This window comes from Salmo salar, chromosome ssa17, assembly GCF_905237065.1.
Source record: "Salmo salar chromosome ssa17, Ssal_v3.1, whole genome shotgun sequence".
NCBI classification, from domain to species: Eukaryota; Metazoa; Chordata; class Actinopteri; order Salmoniformes; family Salmonidae; genus Salmo; species Salmo salar.
In genome coordinates this window covers 1,673,178-1,687,620 of record NC_059458.1, presented here as the reverse complement: position 1 = coordinate 1,687,620, position 14,443 = coordinate 1,673,178, and the positions used below count along the sequence as shown (strand labels likewise).

The 14,443-nt window shown below is 43.3% G+C and overlaps 1 protein-coding gene and 1 pseudogene across 1 annotated transcript in view; both read right to left on the bottom strand.

The window, feature by feature from the left end:
• LOC100286559 (proline-rich protein 5) overlaps positions 1-4,279 on the bottom strand; it is a 31,433-nt gene extending 27,154 nt beyond the window's left edge. Inside the window, 5 exon segments of the mRNA XM_014125165.2 lie at positions 1,934-2,014; positions 2,110-2,235; positions 4,154-4,196; positions 4,199-4,240; positions 4,243-4,279. Of these exon segments, the coding sequence (XP_013980640.2) occupies positions 1,934-2,014; positions 2,110-2,235; positions 4,154-4,196; positions 4,199-4,240; positions 4,243-4,279 (329 nt within the window).
• LOC106561341 (E3 ubiquitin/ISG15 ligase TRIM25-like) overlaps positions 1-14,443 on the bottom strand; it is a 552,627-nt pseudogene that overhangs the window by 348,906 nt on the left and 189,278 nt on the right.

The window sequence follows — 14,443 nt, the reverse complement described above, 5'->3', positions numbered from 1 at the left end:
AATTCACCACAGATGGACTTCAATCAAGTTGTAGAAACATCTCAAGGATGATCAATGAAAACAGGATGCACCTGAGCTGAATTTCGAGTCTAATAGCAAAGGGTCTGAATACTTATGTAAATGTATATTTTTTGAACATTTGCAAACATTTCTAAAAACCTGTTTTTTTGCTTTTTCGTTATGGGGTATTATTGTGTGCAGATTGCTGAGGAAAAAAATTTATGGACAATAGGAGATCCCGTACCGGGAAGAAATTAAATATACTTTCACCTCTGTGTATATTACGGAGTAGTAGGATTGGTGCAGACCAACAACCAGACCAGACATCATCAAGACCCAAAACAACACCCACCTGAGCAAGATGGCTGGGATGAACCTAGGAGCGATGCGCTGCTACAACACGGTGAGGCTAAAGCTGATCCCCAACAAGGAGGCTGCTGAGGACAGAGCCACCAATCGCTGAGGAGCAGCAACCATAACCGCCAGACCAGAAACTATGACCTGCCTGGAATTCAGCAGGAACTGCCTGGTGAAACCCCAGGGGCCACAGTAATCATTTGAAGCTAGTTTCAAGACCCCCCAGTCACTAGAACACTTTTGGTAAAAATTCAGAAATTGCAAAGATTCAGCCTCATTTAACAGAATCAGAGCATACCTCCTTTCCAACACAGAATCCAACGTAGTTACAGTACGGTTAACAATGAATGCATCCAGGACTATGACACGCATGTTTGGATAAGCAGGTTCGCCACCCTCAAGTCAGTGGCTAGGAGGGTCCTGGACTGGGGCACAAAAATGGCTGGTCCAGTTAAGACCACACCCAACCTGAGTGGGCAGAGTCCAACACCTCCCAAGCACCATCACGCTGGGGAACAACAGAGGCTCCGTCCACTACTACGGCAGGAACTGGACCATCTGGCTGCAGCCTGCACAGCCATCATCTGCAAGATCTGTAAAGACAAGTATCCCAACTCAGACTGTACCTCCACACGCCCCTGCAACCTGGGAACTGTTCCTATGCCGGCAGGGCAAGGGCAAGGGCCAGCGCCACCAACCCTAACCCAAATCCCAACCACACCAGACAACAACAATGAAGACCCAGAACCAGACCTTTCCACAGGTAATGCCCAACCCACTTCCCGATATGTTTCACTCCTGTCACCATCCAAGACCCTCCAGAAACAGCCCCTACCCCTGCCGGCCCCTCTCTCTGCCCCATCCCAACAAATCCCTTCCTAGCCACCTCCACCCCCATCAAACCCCAGGTCAAAAATTACCAAATGATAACTCCTCCCCCTGCTCCTTAGTGGCCCAGATCCATCCTCCTTAGCCCTCCCTACCCATAATCCCGCACAGCAGCAAGCTAGCCTCAGCCCAGACCCCCGAACCCTCCAAACCATCTTCACCCCTCCCAGCACCCTCAATTCTATCACCAAGTCAGTACAGGGGGCCACGAGGTAATCAGTGGGGAGGCATGCCAAGACCTGTGAACAGCCAAGAACCACCCAACAACACAAACAACCCGCCAGAGGCCCCTCATCCACCTCTACAATGAAATGATCAAACACAGACCTGGTTCAGACTAACGATCACACCTTCAAGTGTGGACCCATAAAGACACTGGCCCAGTGTTTAACACGGAAGAATTTGCTGTGTATGATTGACTCAGCTCTCTGGCCTGTTGGTTTTCTTCTATAGTGTGTGATATGCGTGACTTCAGTTGTTTACTGGGCTGTAATCGAGGCTGACATGACAGAACTGACAGTTCTGGTCTGGTCTGGAAAGATAATGAGATATCTGGCAAGACCACATGGCCTCCCACAAACACACATATACACACATACACACACACACACACACACACACACAAGTGGCAGATAAACGCCATGCTAGCAAACAGATTTGTGTGTGTTTGCTTGTGTTTGTAACTCACCTGACGCCTTCGTTGAGGACATAGAGTTCATTGTCAGCCAGACCTTTCTTCTGGAAGACGGCAATGACAGCATTGTGGATGCTAGTGGACACACACACAAACATCAACATGTACCACTCAGATTCCATTTGCCCATTAAATGATATTTAATATTCATCTCAAGCACTGCAGCATACCTGTTCCAGGTAGCGTTGGCCCCAGCCCTCTTCTGTTTCTCTCCTCTCTCCTCCGGTGATCCCTTCTCACTCTTTCCTAGCTCACTAAGACTGGGAGAGCTCATCAACTTCAGCCTGTGCAGAGTTCTCATGACGGAAGGAGAGAGAGAAAGACAGCAGACTAAGCATTGAGCTACAGCAAAGACTAGAAACGGAACAAGAAGGAGATAATTCAAATAGGGGAATAGAGAGAGGAGCGGGGGTGTGAAGAGAAGCAAAGGGTATGAACCAAGAGTTTAAAGTGAAAGACGGAAGAGAGACTGTGCATCTGGACGAGGCAGAGACCAGAGCAGAAGACTCAATGAGACACTGAGGAGAAGAGAGAGAGAGGGGTGAGTGGAGGAGGAAGAAGGCGGGGCCATGGTCTGTGATTATTGCTTATTGTCTGAGGACTCAGGAGAAAAAAAAACAATACCATTTCCTTGCTCCCCCCTCCCCTGGCTGGAGCGGAATTAGTGGAATGGTATCAAATACATCAAACACATGGTTTCCATGTGTTTAATGCCATTCCATTTGCTCTGTTCCAGTCATTATTATGAGCCATCCTCCCCTCAGCAGCCTCCACTGATACACAGATACATGCAGACATACAAATACAATAAATTCATTCACAGCACAAAATTAAATGCATATGCATATGGGACCGCAGAGAAAGGGAACTAATAAAATAATTTTTGCTGTTTACCTGATAGTGACACCATGAGCTTAACAGGAAGAGGTCTAGCTCTTTGACAACAAAAACAGGGACAGGAAACAGTGACACAATAAGGCACAATGAGAGACGGTTTCCTGCATGGTAAGAGATGTATCGCGGGACAAAAGATGAAGCGAGACAAGCTAGGATAAAGGAAGTAGCCTCGCTAGGCTTCTAGGCTCTCCTGTTAGAAGCATAAGACAGTTTGAGGTTAACAACAGATCTTGGATCAGATTACCCAACCCCCAATCGTAACCTTAAGCGGTAGTAGGATGAAAACGATCTGACCCTGTATCATTGGTTATGGGCAACATGGCCGGGAATGAGACGAGAAAGCAATGCTCTGATGGGAGAAGGACTAAAAAGACAGAAGTGGAAATTACCTCACAGAAAAGAGATAAAATACAGAGATATGATTAGTGAGGGAAGTTAAAGGGTTGAAGTCTGGTTGGTTAGAAGGTTAGAGGTTGTCTGATTGGTGAAACGGATTGAAAATGTGTATTCTGATCGGTGGAGTGGTTAAAGTACAGTGTGAATAAATGCTTGTGTTTCTGGTCAAACCCACACAGTCCAGGAGAAGTCTGCTGACACCAGACCACTGAACAATAGACCTCTTCAACATCCCACTCCCACTCTCACAGACACACACAGGCATGGAGTACGCATAGGCATTTGGATAGACATAGAAACAAGCTCATATACACCAGCATGCACACACACATGCGTGCACACAAGCACACACACACTCACACACAAACACTACACACACAGGGTGTAACCACATTTTCTGTGCTGTTCTGATCTCTCTCTGTGTGTGTTTGACTATACCTCACCCACAAAACCCCACACACAGTTTCTTCTTTTGATTACTCCCTTTAGCCATTGGTGCAGAACTTTTCAGTATTAACTGATGAAACAACTCAGCAATGTTGCGTAAGGCCAGCAAAATGTTACACACAGTCAATGGATCAAAGTTCAAATACCCATTAGCCAATAGGCCAGATGTGTTGCACATTTATACAATCCTTAGAGGGAGTAGGGACAGGTGGGTAAGGATTGGATAACTATAAGCAATATGGTCAAATCTTACCCTTTGACATGCAAACTGGAGTTTCTGCCCTATCGCTTACACCCATCATTTTTTTTCAAGTTTCCAGTTATTGCATGTTAGGTGTACCATTGAGATGGTAGGGCAACTCTCCGTAGTATCATCTGCCATCCACTACATAAGGAATCGGGCTTGGGGTTGATTTCAGACTGGCTATAGTTTTATGACCACCCTGAATGTTAATCCTTGGAGTTAATCCTCACCTCCTGATTGGATGATCGCTATTGTCCACATCATGGCTTGGGGCGGGGCTGAGAAGGTGGTGAAGTTGAGTGACAGGGGTCGGGGGAGGGGCGAGAGCCATGCCGCCGACGGAGTCCATCCAACATCTGTCAAAGGAAACATTGAGAAAACAACAACATAAAAATAAACCAACAAGAAACTCTTGACTCGCCAGGGTCTTTCTATTCAGGGTGGGGTCAGGGTGCAAAGTGACAAAGCATGCTCAGAAAGAACCATATTATACAGAACAGGCAGTCCTCTTCATCATGTAGAATAAGGAATTGATTGTGTCTGTCAACTTAATATTTTATAGATTATTATTATTATTATCACAGCAGCTAGCCAACCAAGAAACATTCAACACACGGAAAGAGAGAGAGAGTAGTCAAAACCACAATGAACTCTGAATGGCCTCTTGATACTGTTGATGTAGCAGCCTATCATTTGAGATGTGGAACAACAGTTGAATTTTGAAATCAAAAGGGTGTGTAAGGCTTACTCAATACTCATACAAACTCATTCAGTCTTCACACACACACACACACACACACACACGGCCAGTTCCAGGCATAAGCGACATAAGCGGTCGCAAAATGGGTAGAATTGCAAAATGGGTAGGTTTGCAGGAAATTAGTTGTAAAATTGCACATTACTTCTCTCCACCCATGGCAGAATGTAGAATTGCAGGATTATTTTATTTTTTTTAAATGTCCTCTCCACCCACAATTTGGCTGTAAAAAAATACCAAATAAATACCATTGCTAAATAATTTATGGAAATACTTGTAGATGTAAATACATTTGAGCTCATGCTTATTGGTCTAAAGGTCAATTTGCATAATTTTGTGGAATTCATTTTTTTTTTTTAAGTACCTTTATTTAACCAGGTAGGCTAGTTGAGAACAAGTTCTCATTTACAACTGCGTCCTGGCCAAGATAAAGCAAAGCAGTAGGACACAAACAACAACACAGAGTTACACATGGAATAAACAAACATACTGTCAATAATACAATAGAGAAAGCCTATATACAGTGTGTGCAAATGAGGTAGGATAAGGGGGGTGAGGCAATAAATAGGCCATAGTGGTGAAATTATTACAGTATGGCAAATTAAACACTGGGGTGATAGATGTGCAGAAGATGAGTGTACAAGTAGAGATACTGGGGTGCATAGGAGCAAAAATAAATAACAATATGGTGATGAGGTAGTTGGATGGGCTATTTACAGATGAGCTATGTACAGGTGCAGTGATCTGTGAGCTGCTCTGACAGCTGGTGCTTAAAGCTAGTGAGGGAGATATGAGTCTCCAGCTTCAGTGATTTTTGCAGTTCGTTCCAGTCATTGGCAGCAGAGAACCTGAAGGAAAGGCGGCCGAAGGAGGAATTGGCTTTGGGGGTGACCAGTGAAATATACCTGCTGGAGCGTGTGCTGTGGGTGGGTGCTGCTATGGTGACCAGTGAGCTGAGATAAGGCGGGGCTTTACCTAGCAACGATTTATAGATGACCTGGAGCCAGTGGGGTACCCAGGTGGAAAGCATGGCCAGCCACAGAAAAATGCTTATTGAAATTAGCAATTATCGTAGATTTATTGGTGGTGACAGTGCTTCCTATCCTCAATGCAGTGGGCAGCTGGGAGGAGGTGCTCTTATTCTCCATGGACTTTACAGTGTCCCAGAACTTTTTGGAGTTAGTGCTACAGGATGCCAATTTCTGTTTGAAAAAGCTAGCCTTTGCTTTCCTAACTGCCTGTGTATATTGGTTCCTAACTTCCCTAAAAAGTTGCATATCGCGGGGGCTATTCGATGCTAATGCAGTACGCCACAGGATGTTTTTGTGCTGGTCAAGGGCAGTCAGGTCTGGAGTGAACCAAGGGCTATATCTGTTCCTGGTTCAAATTTTTTGAATGGGGCATGCTTATTTAAGATGGTGAGGAAAGCACAATAACCAGGCATCCTCTACTGACGGAATGAGGTCAATATCCTTCCAGGATGCCCGGGCCAGGTCGATTAGAAAGGCCTGCTCGCTGAAGTGTTTTAGGGAGCGTTTGACAGTGATGAGGGGTGGTCGCTTGACCGCAGACCCATTACGGATGCAGGCAATGAGGCAGTGATCGCTGAGATCCTGGTTGAAGACAGCAGAGGTGTATTTGGAGTCCAGGTTGGTTAGGATGTTATCTATCTATCCGTGTTTACGGATTTGAGGTTGTACCTGGTGGGTTCATTAATAATTTGTGTGAGATTGAGAACATCAAGCTTAGATTGTAGGATGGCCGGAGTGTTAAGCATGTCCCAGTTTAGGTCACCTAACAGCACGAGCTCAGAAGATAGATGGGGGCAATCAATTCTCATATGGTGTCCAGGGCACAGCTGGGGGCAGAAGGTGGTCTATAGCAAGCGGCTACGGTAAGAGACTTGTTTCCGGAGAGGTGGATTTTTAAAAGTAGAAGCTCAAATTGTTTCGGCACAGACCTGGATAGTAAGACAGAACTCTGCAGGCTATCCCTGCAAATTTCTTGTTGGAAAATGTTATAGTTAGGGATTGAAATTTCAGGGTTTTTGGTGGTCTTCCTAATCCAGGATTCAGACATGGCTACGACATCCAGTTTGGCAGTGTGTGCTAGGGCAGTGAATAAAACAAACTTAGGGAGGCGGCTTCTAATGTTAACATGCATGAAACCAAGGCTTTTACGGTTACAGAAGTCAACAAATGAGAGCGCCTGGGGAATGGGAGTGGAGCTAGGCACTGCAGGGTCTGGATTAACTTCTACATCACCAGAGGAACAGAGCAGGAGTAGGATAAGGTTACGGCTAAAGGCTAAAACAACAGGTCGTCTAGTACGTTCAGAACAGAGAGTAAAAGGAGCAGATTTCTGGGCACGGTAGAATAGATTCATGGCATAATGTACAGACAAAGGTATGGTAGGATGTGAATACAGTGTGACGATGAAAGAGATATTGTCTCTAGAAATATAATTTAAACCAGGTGAGGTCACCGCATATGTGGGAGGTGGAACTAAAGGGTTAACTAAGGCGTACTGAGCAGGGCTAGAGGCTCTACAGTGAAATAAGGCAATAATTACTAACCAAAACAGCAATGGACAAGGCATATTGATGTTAGGGAGAGGCATGTGTAGCCGAGTGATCATATTAGTCCAGTGAGTGGCTTCAGGCAGCTAGTGGGCCAGGGCTAGCAAGCTAGCAGAAGGGCCTTTGAGGGACGTCGCAAAGGAAGAAAGTCTGTTGTGGCCCCCTCGTGTTGTTACGTCGGCAGACGTATCAGCATGGCTCCGTGTGGTAAACCAGGCCAATTGGCAAAATAGGTATAGTGGCCAAAGAATTTGTCCGATGGGCCTCTTAAGCTAACAGTCCGATGTGCTCTAGACAGCTAGCAGGCTAGCGGATGGGCATTCAGGGGACGTCGCAATGGAGGAGCCAGTTGAGAAACCCCCTCGGGCAAATCACGTCGGTAGTCCAGTCATGATGGGTCGTAGGGGTCCAGGCCAATCGGCAAAATAGGTATTGAAGCCCAAGGAGTGGCTGATGGACCTCTACGGCTAGCCGGGAGATGGGCCTATCAGATGGGCCTAGAAAGGCTAGCTCCAGGCTAATTGCTTGTTGCTTCGGGACAGAGACGTAAGCCAGGAGTGGCCACTCGGATAGCAGCTAGCTAGTTGCGATGATCCAGGTGAAAAAAGTTCAGAGCTTGCGGTAGGGATATGGAGAAAAATAAGTCAAATTTGCTCTGGTTTGAGTCTCGCTGTGCAGACTGGCGAAGGTAGCTGATGACTGCTAGCAGTGGCTAGCTGACTACTAGCTAGTAGTGGCTAGCTTCTGTTGGGGGTTCGGGTTCAGAGGACGGATCAGCAGGGCTCCGTGTGGTAAACCAGGCCAATTGGCAAAATAGGTATAGTGGCCAAAGAATTTGTCCGATGAGCCTCAAGCTAACAGTCGGATGTGCTCTAGACAGCTAGCGGGCCGCGGCTAGCAGGCTAGTGGGTCGGCATTCAGGGGACGTCTGAAGGAGGAGTCTGTTGAAAAAAAAACCTAGGGCGGAATTATGTAGGTAGTCCATTTGGCATATGTATTTTAATTAGCCTTCATGTATCTTATTTATCTAACACAACTATTATACACAGCATACAAAGTATATTTTGATTATTTCTCCTGCAGCTCCTCAGCTGGTTGCTGCTGGAGTAAAACATGTGCTTTTATAAGCCCATTCATTGCGCAACAATTTTAAATGCAATCGCATGTTAAAAACTGTTTTGGTGCACGATTAAAAAGAGCTACTATATTTTATTTCTCAACTGATCATTTAATGCCCGCCTCCAATTCACAATTTAAGTGCAGGCTACAGACTATCAGCGCATCAACATGTGAGCTGGAGGCATACTTAATTGTTTGAAACCGGCAAGTTTTACTTCATATTATGAGGCATGTCTACTTACCTTGCTTCAAAGTAGCCTATAGGCAAAATCCGATGATGGAGGCAATTCTTTTATAAATAGCTTACTTCATAGGCAGCATCTGTGTTTCAAGTTTGTGGAAGCGTACAATTTATCCTACAATTTTACCTATCTGCGTACTAGTTATGATTCAATATGCGCATTTTCATGGAACAGTTTCATTTCAATGATAATGTTTTCATTTCTACTAATCACTGTCACTTGGTTAATCATACAAATCTACATTAAAATGATAAAAATCAACTAAATTCAACTAATGCGAGACCACATGATACTCCTTGATCCATTGTCAGCTAAAGAAAAGGACGCAAGGAGCTCATAGCCTATAGGCCAATGCAGCAGTAGGCCTATAACTTGAATTGTCAACTAAGTAAAAATACATAAAGCCGACAAACACAGTGGAAAATATTATGAAAATTAAGTTTCTTCAATCGCATTCATTTCTCTTCTCAGCCTCCCTTTCTATCTTTCTTGACTTGAGCTATCGCTACAGTGAAGTGCAAAATTTGTATCAAATCAATCAACTGTGTCCGGCCTGAAGCTTTCGCTAGCAAACTTGCAACATCTTATCATCTAGCCTATTCCAGGCCCTTCGTGTTTCCCGTGCCAGTGAGCTCAGGACAGACTGTTCAGGTATTTTATGACGTTTACACTGGATATATGGGCTCATCAGATAATGATATTTTGCTCTTTCACATCAAGGTTTTGTGATAATCAATGGGGAGATTGTTGGAAAGATTTTTCAAATAGCCTACTGTGAGCAACTATAGTTCTAATGGGCTAAATAATAATTCGCAATTTATGTAAAAAAAAAAAAAAATGACTACATTGACTTTCCTCCATTTCCACACAGCAGGCCAGGTAGGCTACTTCTATGAGTTCTTAGGGATGCGCACTCCCTCAACATTAAGAGGAGTGAGAAAACAGACACGTGCTCATTGCTCACATGGAGCACTCCAAACAAAATAATGAAAATAATTGACAAAACTTGTAAATTATTGACAAAACTTGTAAATTATGGTTATGAAATAAACCAAAACGTGTTTATCACAAGTGTAGCAGGTTGTGAACTCCGCAACATCGTTTCCACACCGAGAATGAGAACGGTAAATGGCTGTAATTAATACATGCAGTAACATAAATGAATGTAACCAAATGACGGGGATTAACGGTACATTTAATATTGGTTACATATGTAAGGGGGAGTTGCTTAAAAATCAATAAAATGTCAAACAATTCACACAATGAAACAATGAATGCGCAAGAATTGATGGAAGACAGCTGAGCCATTCTGGAAAGAGACTTGCCTATACTGTATCTTCAACACACACCCCTCCCCTTCTTCTTGTCTCAACATTTAAAATTATACTCAAAACACATTATCTTCACATATACTTTAGATGCTTTTCACTGACAGCCACAACTCAATAATCAGCTAGGTCTATTGCCACGCGCTCTGCCCAAATTGCGTGCTTCCCAAATAGGCATAAGACTATGAGCTTGTGATTTGAAACAATCCACAGCTATTTTTAAAAAGAAGCTAATGATCCTCGATTCCTCTGTGCCTAAGTCATGCTTTCTGGTGAAGTATTTTATTTATTTCTGTATAATTTTGGCAAATGTATTTCAATTTACTACCCTAGCACATTGGACCTGCCGCTATGCCATTTCTGTCCTGTTCTATTGGTTCATACTTTATTTATTTGTCCAGAAGCTAAAAGCAATCCTAGTCATATCAGCAACTCATTCTTGTGGTTGTATCTTTAGATTCCACTTCTTTCTAAGTTTCGAACGGAGATTTTCATCTCTGTCAAATACAGAACCGCTCTCATTTTGGCAAATGTTTGAAAATTACGTTTTATTGGCTGCTTCATTACAGGAATTGCATGTTCTGTTAAGATGAATTACCATAATCTAAATGTGATTTCTGTCATTCTGAGCACCGTGGGTGGACGCGGGTCCGGTACATCTCTCACAGAGTGCAAATTACACCATGACATTCAGGGAGTCTCTATTGAGTGCACTGCTTGAACACATTTTTATGGGCCTATTAATAAAGACATCATTAAAATGGTAAAAATGTATTACCTTTAATTGTGGTATGAACACAAACCCTCAAGATATTTTCATCTGATTGTCAAACAAATCACTTCAAAAGTAGGCTACCTGGCACCTACTTCAAAAGTAGCTCAGGCAGTGCATGTTCATCCACTCCAAAATAATACCATCACCCAAACTGCATGTATACTTGCCATTTGATCAATGGAAATAGACATCTGTTACAAAACACCAAAAAGTGTTCCTAATGACATTCAATGGTTGTCATTGATTAGGCATACATAAATTGATGCGTCTTGCTGACAAATGTACCTTTTTTTGTAGTCTGAAAGTCGGGACACCTGAAATGGGGCTAAAACTGTCCCGGGAAAAACGGGATGGTCACCCTAACACACATGGTCAACTTACTAGACTAGGCTACAATGTGTATTACCAGGAACTTCAAACAGGCCTACCGGTAGCCAGTGATGTAGTGGTGAAAAAATAGGTGATTAAACTCTGATTGCTGGTTGTGGTGAAAAAAGTAACGCTCCCTATACTTTCAATGCATACTTTCTTGTTGGCCGGCTAAGGAGTATTGGTGTCTCTGAGGGGTCTTTGGCCTGGTTTGGTAACTACCTCTCTCAAAGAGTGCAGTGTATAAAGTCAGAACATCTGCTGTCTCAGCCACTGCCTGTCACCAAGGGAGTACCCCAAGGCTCAATCCTAGGCCCCACGCTCTTCTCAATGTACATCAACAACATTGTTCAGGCAGTAGGAAGCTCTCTCATCTATTTATATGCAGATGATACAGTCTTATTCTTAGCTGGCCCCTCCCCAGATTTTGTGTTAAACGCTCTACAACAAAGCTGTCTTAATGTCCAACAAGCTTTCTCTGCCCTTAACCTTGTTCTGAACACCTCCAAAACAACGGTCATGTGGTTTGGTAAGAAGAATGCCCTTCTCCCCCACAGGTGTGATTACTACCTCTGAGGGTTTAGAGCTTGAGGTAGTCACCTCATATAAGTACTTGGGAGTATGGCTAGATGGTACACTGTCCTTCTCTCAGCACATATCAAAGCTGCAGGCTAAAATTAAATCTAGACTTGGTATCCTCTGTCGTAATCGCTCTTCTTTCACCCCAGCTGCCAAACTAACCCTGATTCAGATGACCATCCTACCCATGCTAGATTACGGAGACGTAATTTATCTATCAGCAGGTAAGGGTGCTCTCGAGCGGCTAGATATTCTTTACCATTCCCCCATAAGATTTGCCACCAATGCTCCTTATAGGACACATCACAGCACTCTATACTCCTCTGTAAACTGGTCATCTCTGTATACCTGTCGCAAGACCTACTGGTTGATGCTTATTTATAAAACCCTCTTAGGCCTCGTTCCCCCTATCTGAGATATCTACTGCAGCCCTCATCCTCCACATACAACACCCGTTCTGCCAGTCACATTCTGTTAAAGGTCCCCAAAGCACACACATCCCTGGGTTGCTCGCCTTTTCAGTTCACTGCAGCTAGCGACTGGAACGAGCTGCAACAAACACTCAAACTTGACAGTTTAATCTCATTCTCTTCATTCAAAGACTCAATCATGGACACTCTTACTGACAGTTGTGGCTGCTTTGTGTGATGTAATGTTGTCTCTACCTTCTTGCCCTTTGTGCTGTTGTCTGTGCCCAATAATGTTTGTAACCTGTTTTGTGCTGCTACCATGTTGTGCTGCTGCTATGTTGTGTTGCTATCATGTTGTTGTCATGTTATGTTGCTACCATGCTGTGTTGTCATGTGTTGCTGCCATGCTATGTTGTTGTCTTAGGTCTCTCTTTATCTAGTGTTGTGTTGTCTCTCTTGTCGTGATGTGTGTTTTGTCCTATATTTTAATTGAATGTATTTTTAATCCCAGCCCCCGTCCTCGCAGGAGGCCTTTTGCCTTTTGGCAGGCCGTCACTGTAAATAAGAATTTGTTCTTAACTGACTTGCCTAGTTAAATAAAGGTTAAATAAAATAAAATAAATGCAGGTGGGTAAACAGTGTTTACTTGCGTTTACCCTCCACTAGACCTACACCACTGCCGGTAGCCTACCCTCTCAGCCGAGGCAATTTTACACACATGAACACACGTAGAACAGGTAGCCTACATTCAATATAATACATGAGTTGAATCAAAACATGTTCGAATGCTTCTAACTGAAAGAGCCAACTATAGGCCTACTGTCATTAACGTACTTGTTGGATGGATCGGATGCGCATTGGTGTCTAGCTGTAGGCTAGTTGTATATTGATATTGTCGACCATCATCAGCTGATCCAGGAAAGAAAACAAATATTGATAAAAAATAATAAAGCTAAATAAACGGTCTGCTACTTCTTGCCACAGATGGCACGGAGAACACCAGTACCTGTGTGCACCTGAAAAACAAAGTAATGAGCGCTCTAAACAGCTGACCGACAAAAGCAAACAATGATAAATCAACTGATAAATCTAATGTATTGGAATAAAGGCTATTTTTATTATGTCAAACAAATGTACAAAGAAAAATCGATGCATAAAGGAGTTCAGATGAGAGGATGAAATTCAGCACTACTGAGTGGACAGCGCCACCACATAGAAATAAATGGTTTAAACCATGACAGAGAGGTGGGGGGCGCTGCGTTTCATTGGAAGCTTTTATCTTAATATTTACCACTGCATTTTAAAAATAGAAAAATAGTTAAATGTAGAGACCCCCCCCCCCCAAAGCTAGACTTTTGTTGTATTTAGGGAGGCTAAAGTCTCATTCAGGGGAGCTGAGCCCTCCCTTGCTCCCCCGTAATATGCACCCTGCATGCAAACACACACACACACACTCTAACAAATGAAAATACAAGGTTTAGTTTATAATCTTTTGCATGAAGGAGCATGTTCTCCAGGCAGCAGGGAAAACACAGCTCTCCTACTAAGGCAACATCCAACTCTTCCCCGACTACACTGCGGAGGTATCCAAAAAGCGAGTGTAATTTAAGAAGGTTAAATCTGCCCTCTACAATGCCGAAATAAGATTCAAACTACTCTACCCGGTGAGTCTCAAAATCACCCACAAAGACCGGGAAATAACCTTCCAATCTGGCCATGACGTGGATAGATACTTCAAGGAGGAGTTTGCCAGTCCTCACCGAATAAGATAAGCTATTTCCATATACACCACAAAGGGCTTACATTTCATTCATTCCGTAAGACAATGACTCAAGCCTACATGGGCTAACCGCCTTGCCTGATTAATATTGAAACAGAACTTGATAAAAACTGAACTGATTATGGCAAAGCAACCACGCTGATACAGTATCAGTCAAAAGTTTGGACACACCTACTCAATCCAGGGTTTTTCTTTATTTTTAAAATTTTTTGACACTGTAGAATAATAGTGAAGAGATCAAAACTATGAAATAACACATATGGAATCATGTAGTAACCAAAAAGTGTTAAACAAATCAAAATATATTTTATATTTGAGATTCTTCTAAGTAGCCACCCTTTGCCTTGATGACAGCTTTGCACACTCTTGGCATTATCTCAACCAGCTTCATGAGGTAGTCACCTGGAATGTATTTCAATTAACAGGTGTGCCTTGTTAAAAGTTCATTTGTGGAATTTCTTTCCTTAATGAGTTTGAGCCAGTCAGTTGTGTTGTGACAAGGTAGGGGTGGTATACAGATGATAGCCCTATTTGGTAAAAGACCAAGTCCATACTATGGCAAGAACAGCTCAAATAAGCAAAG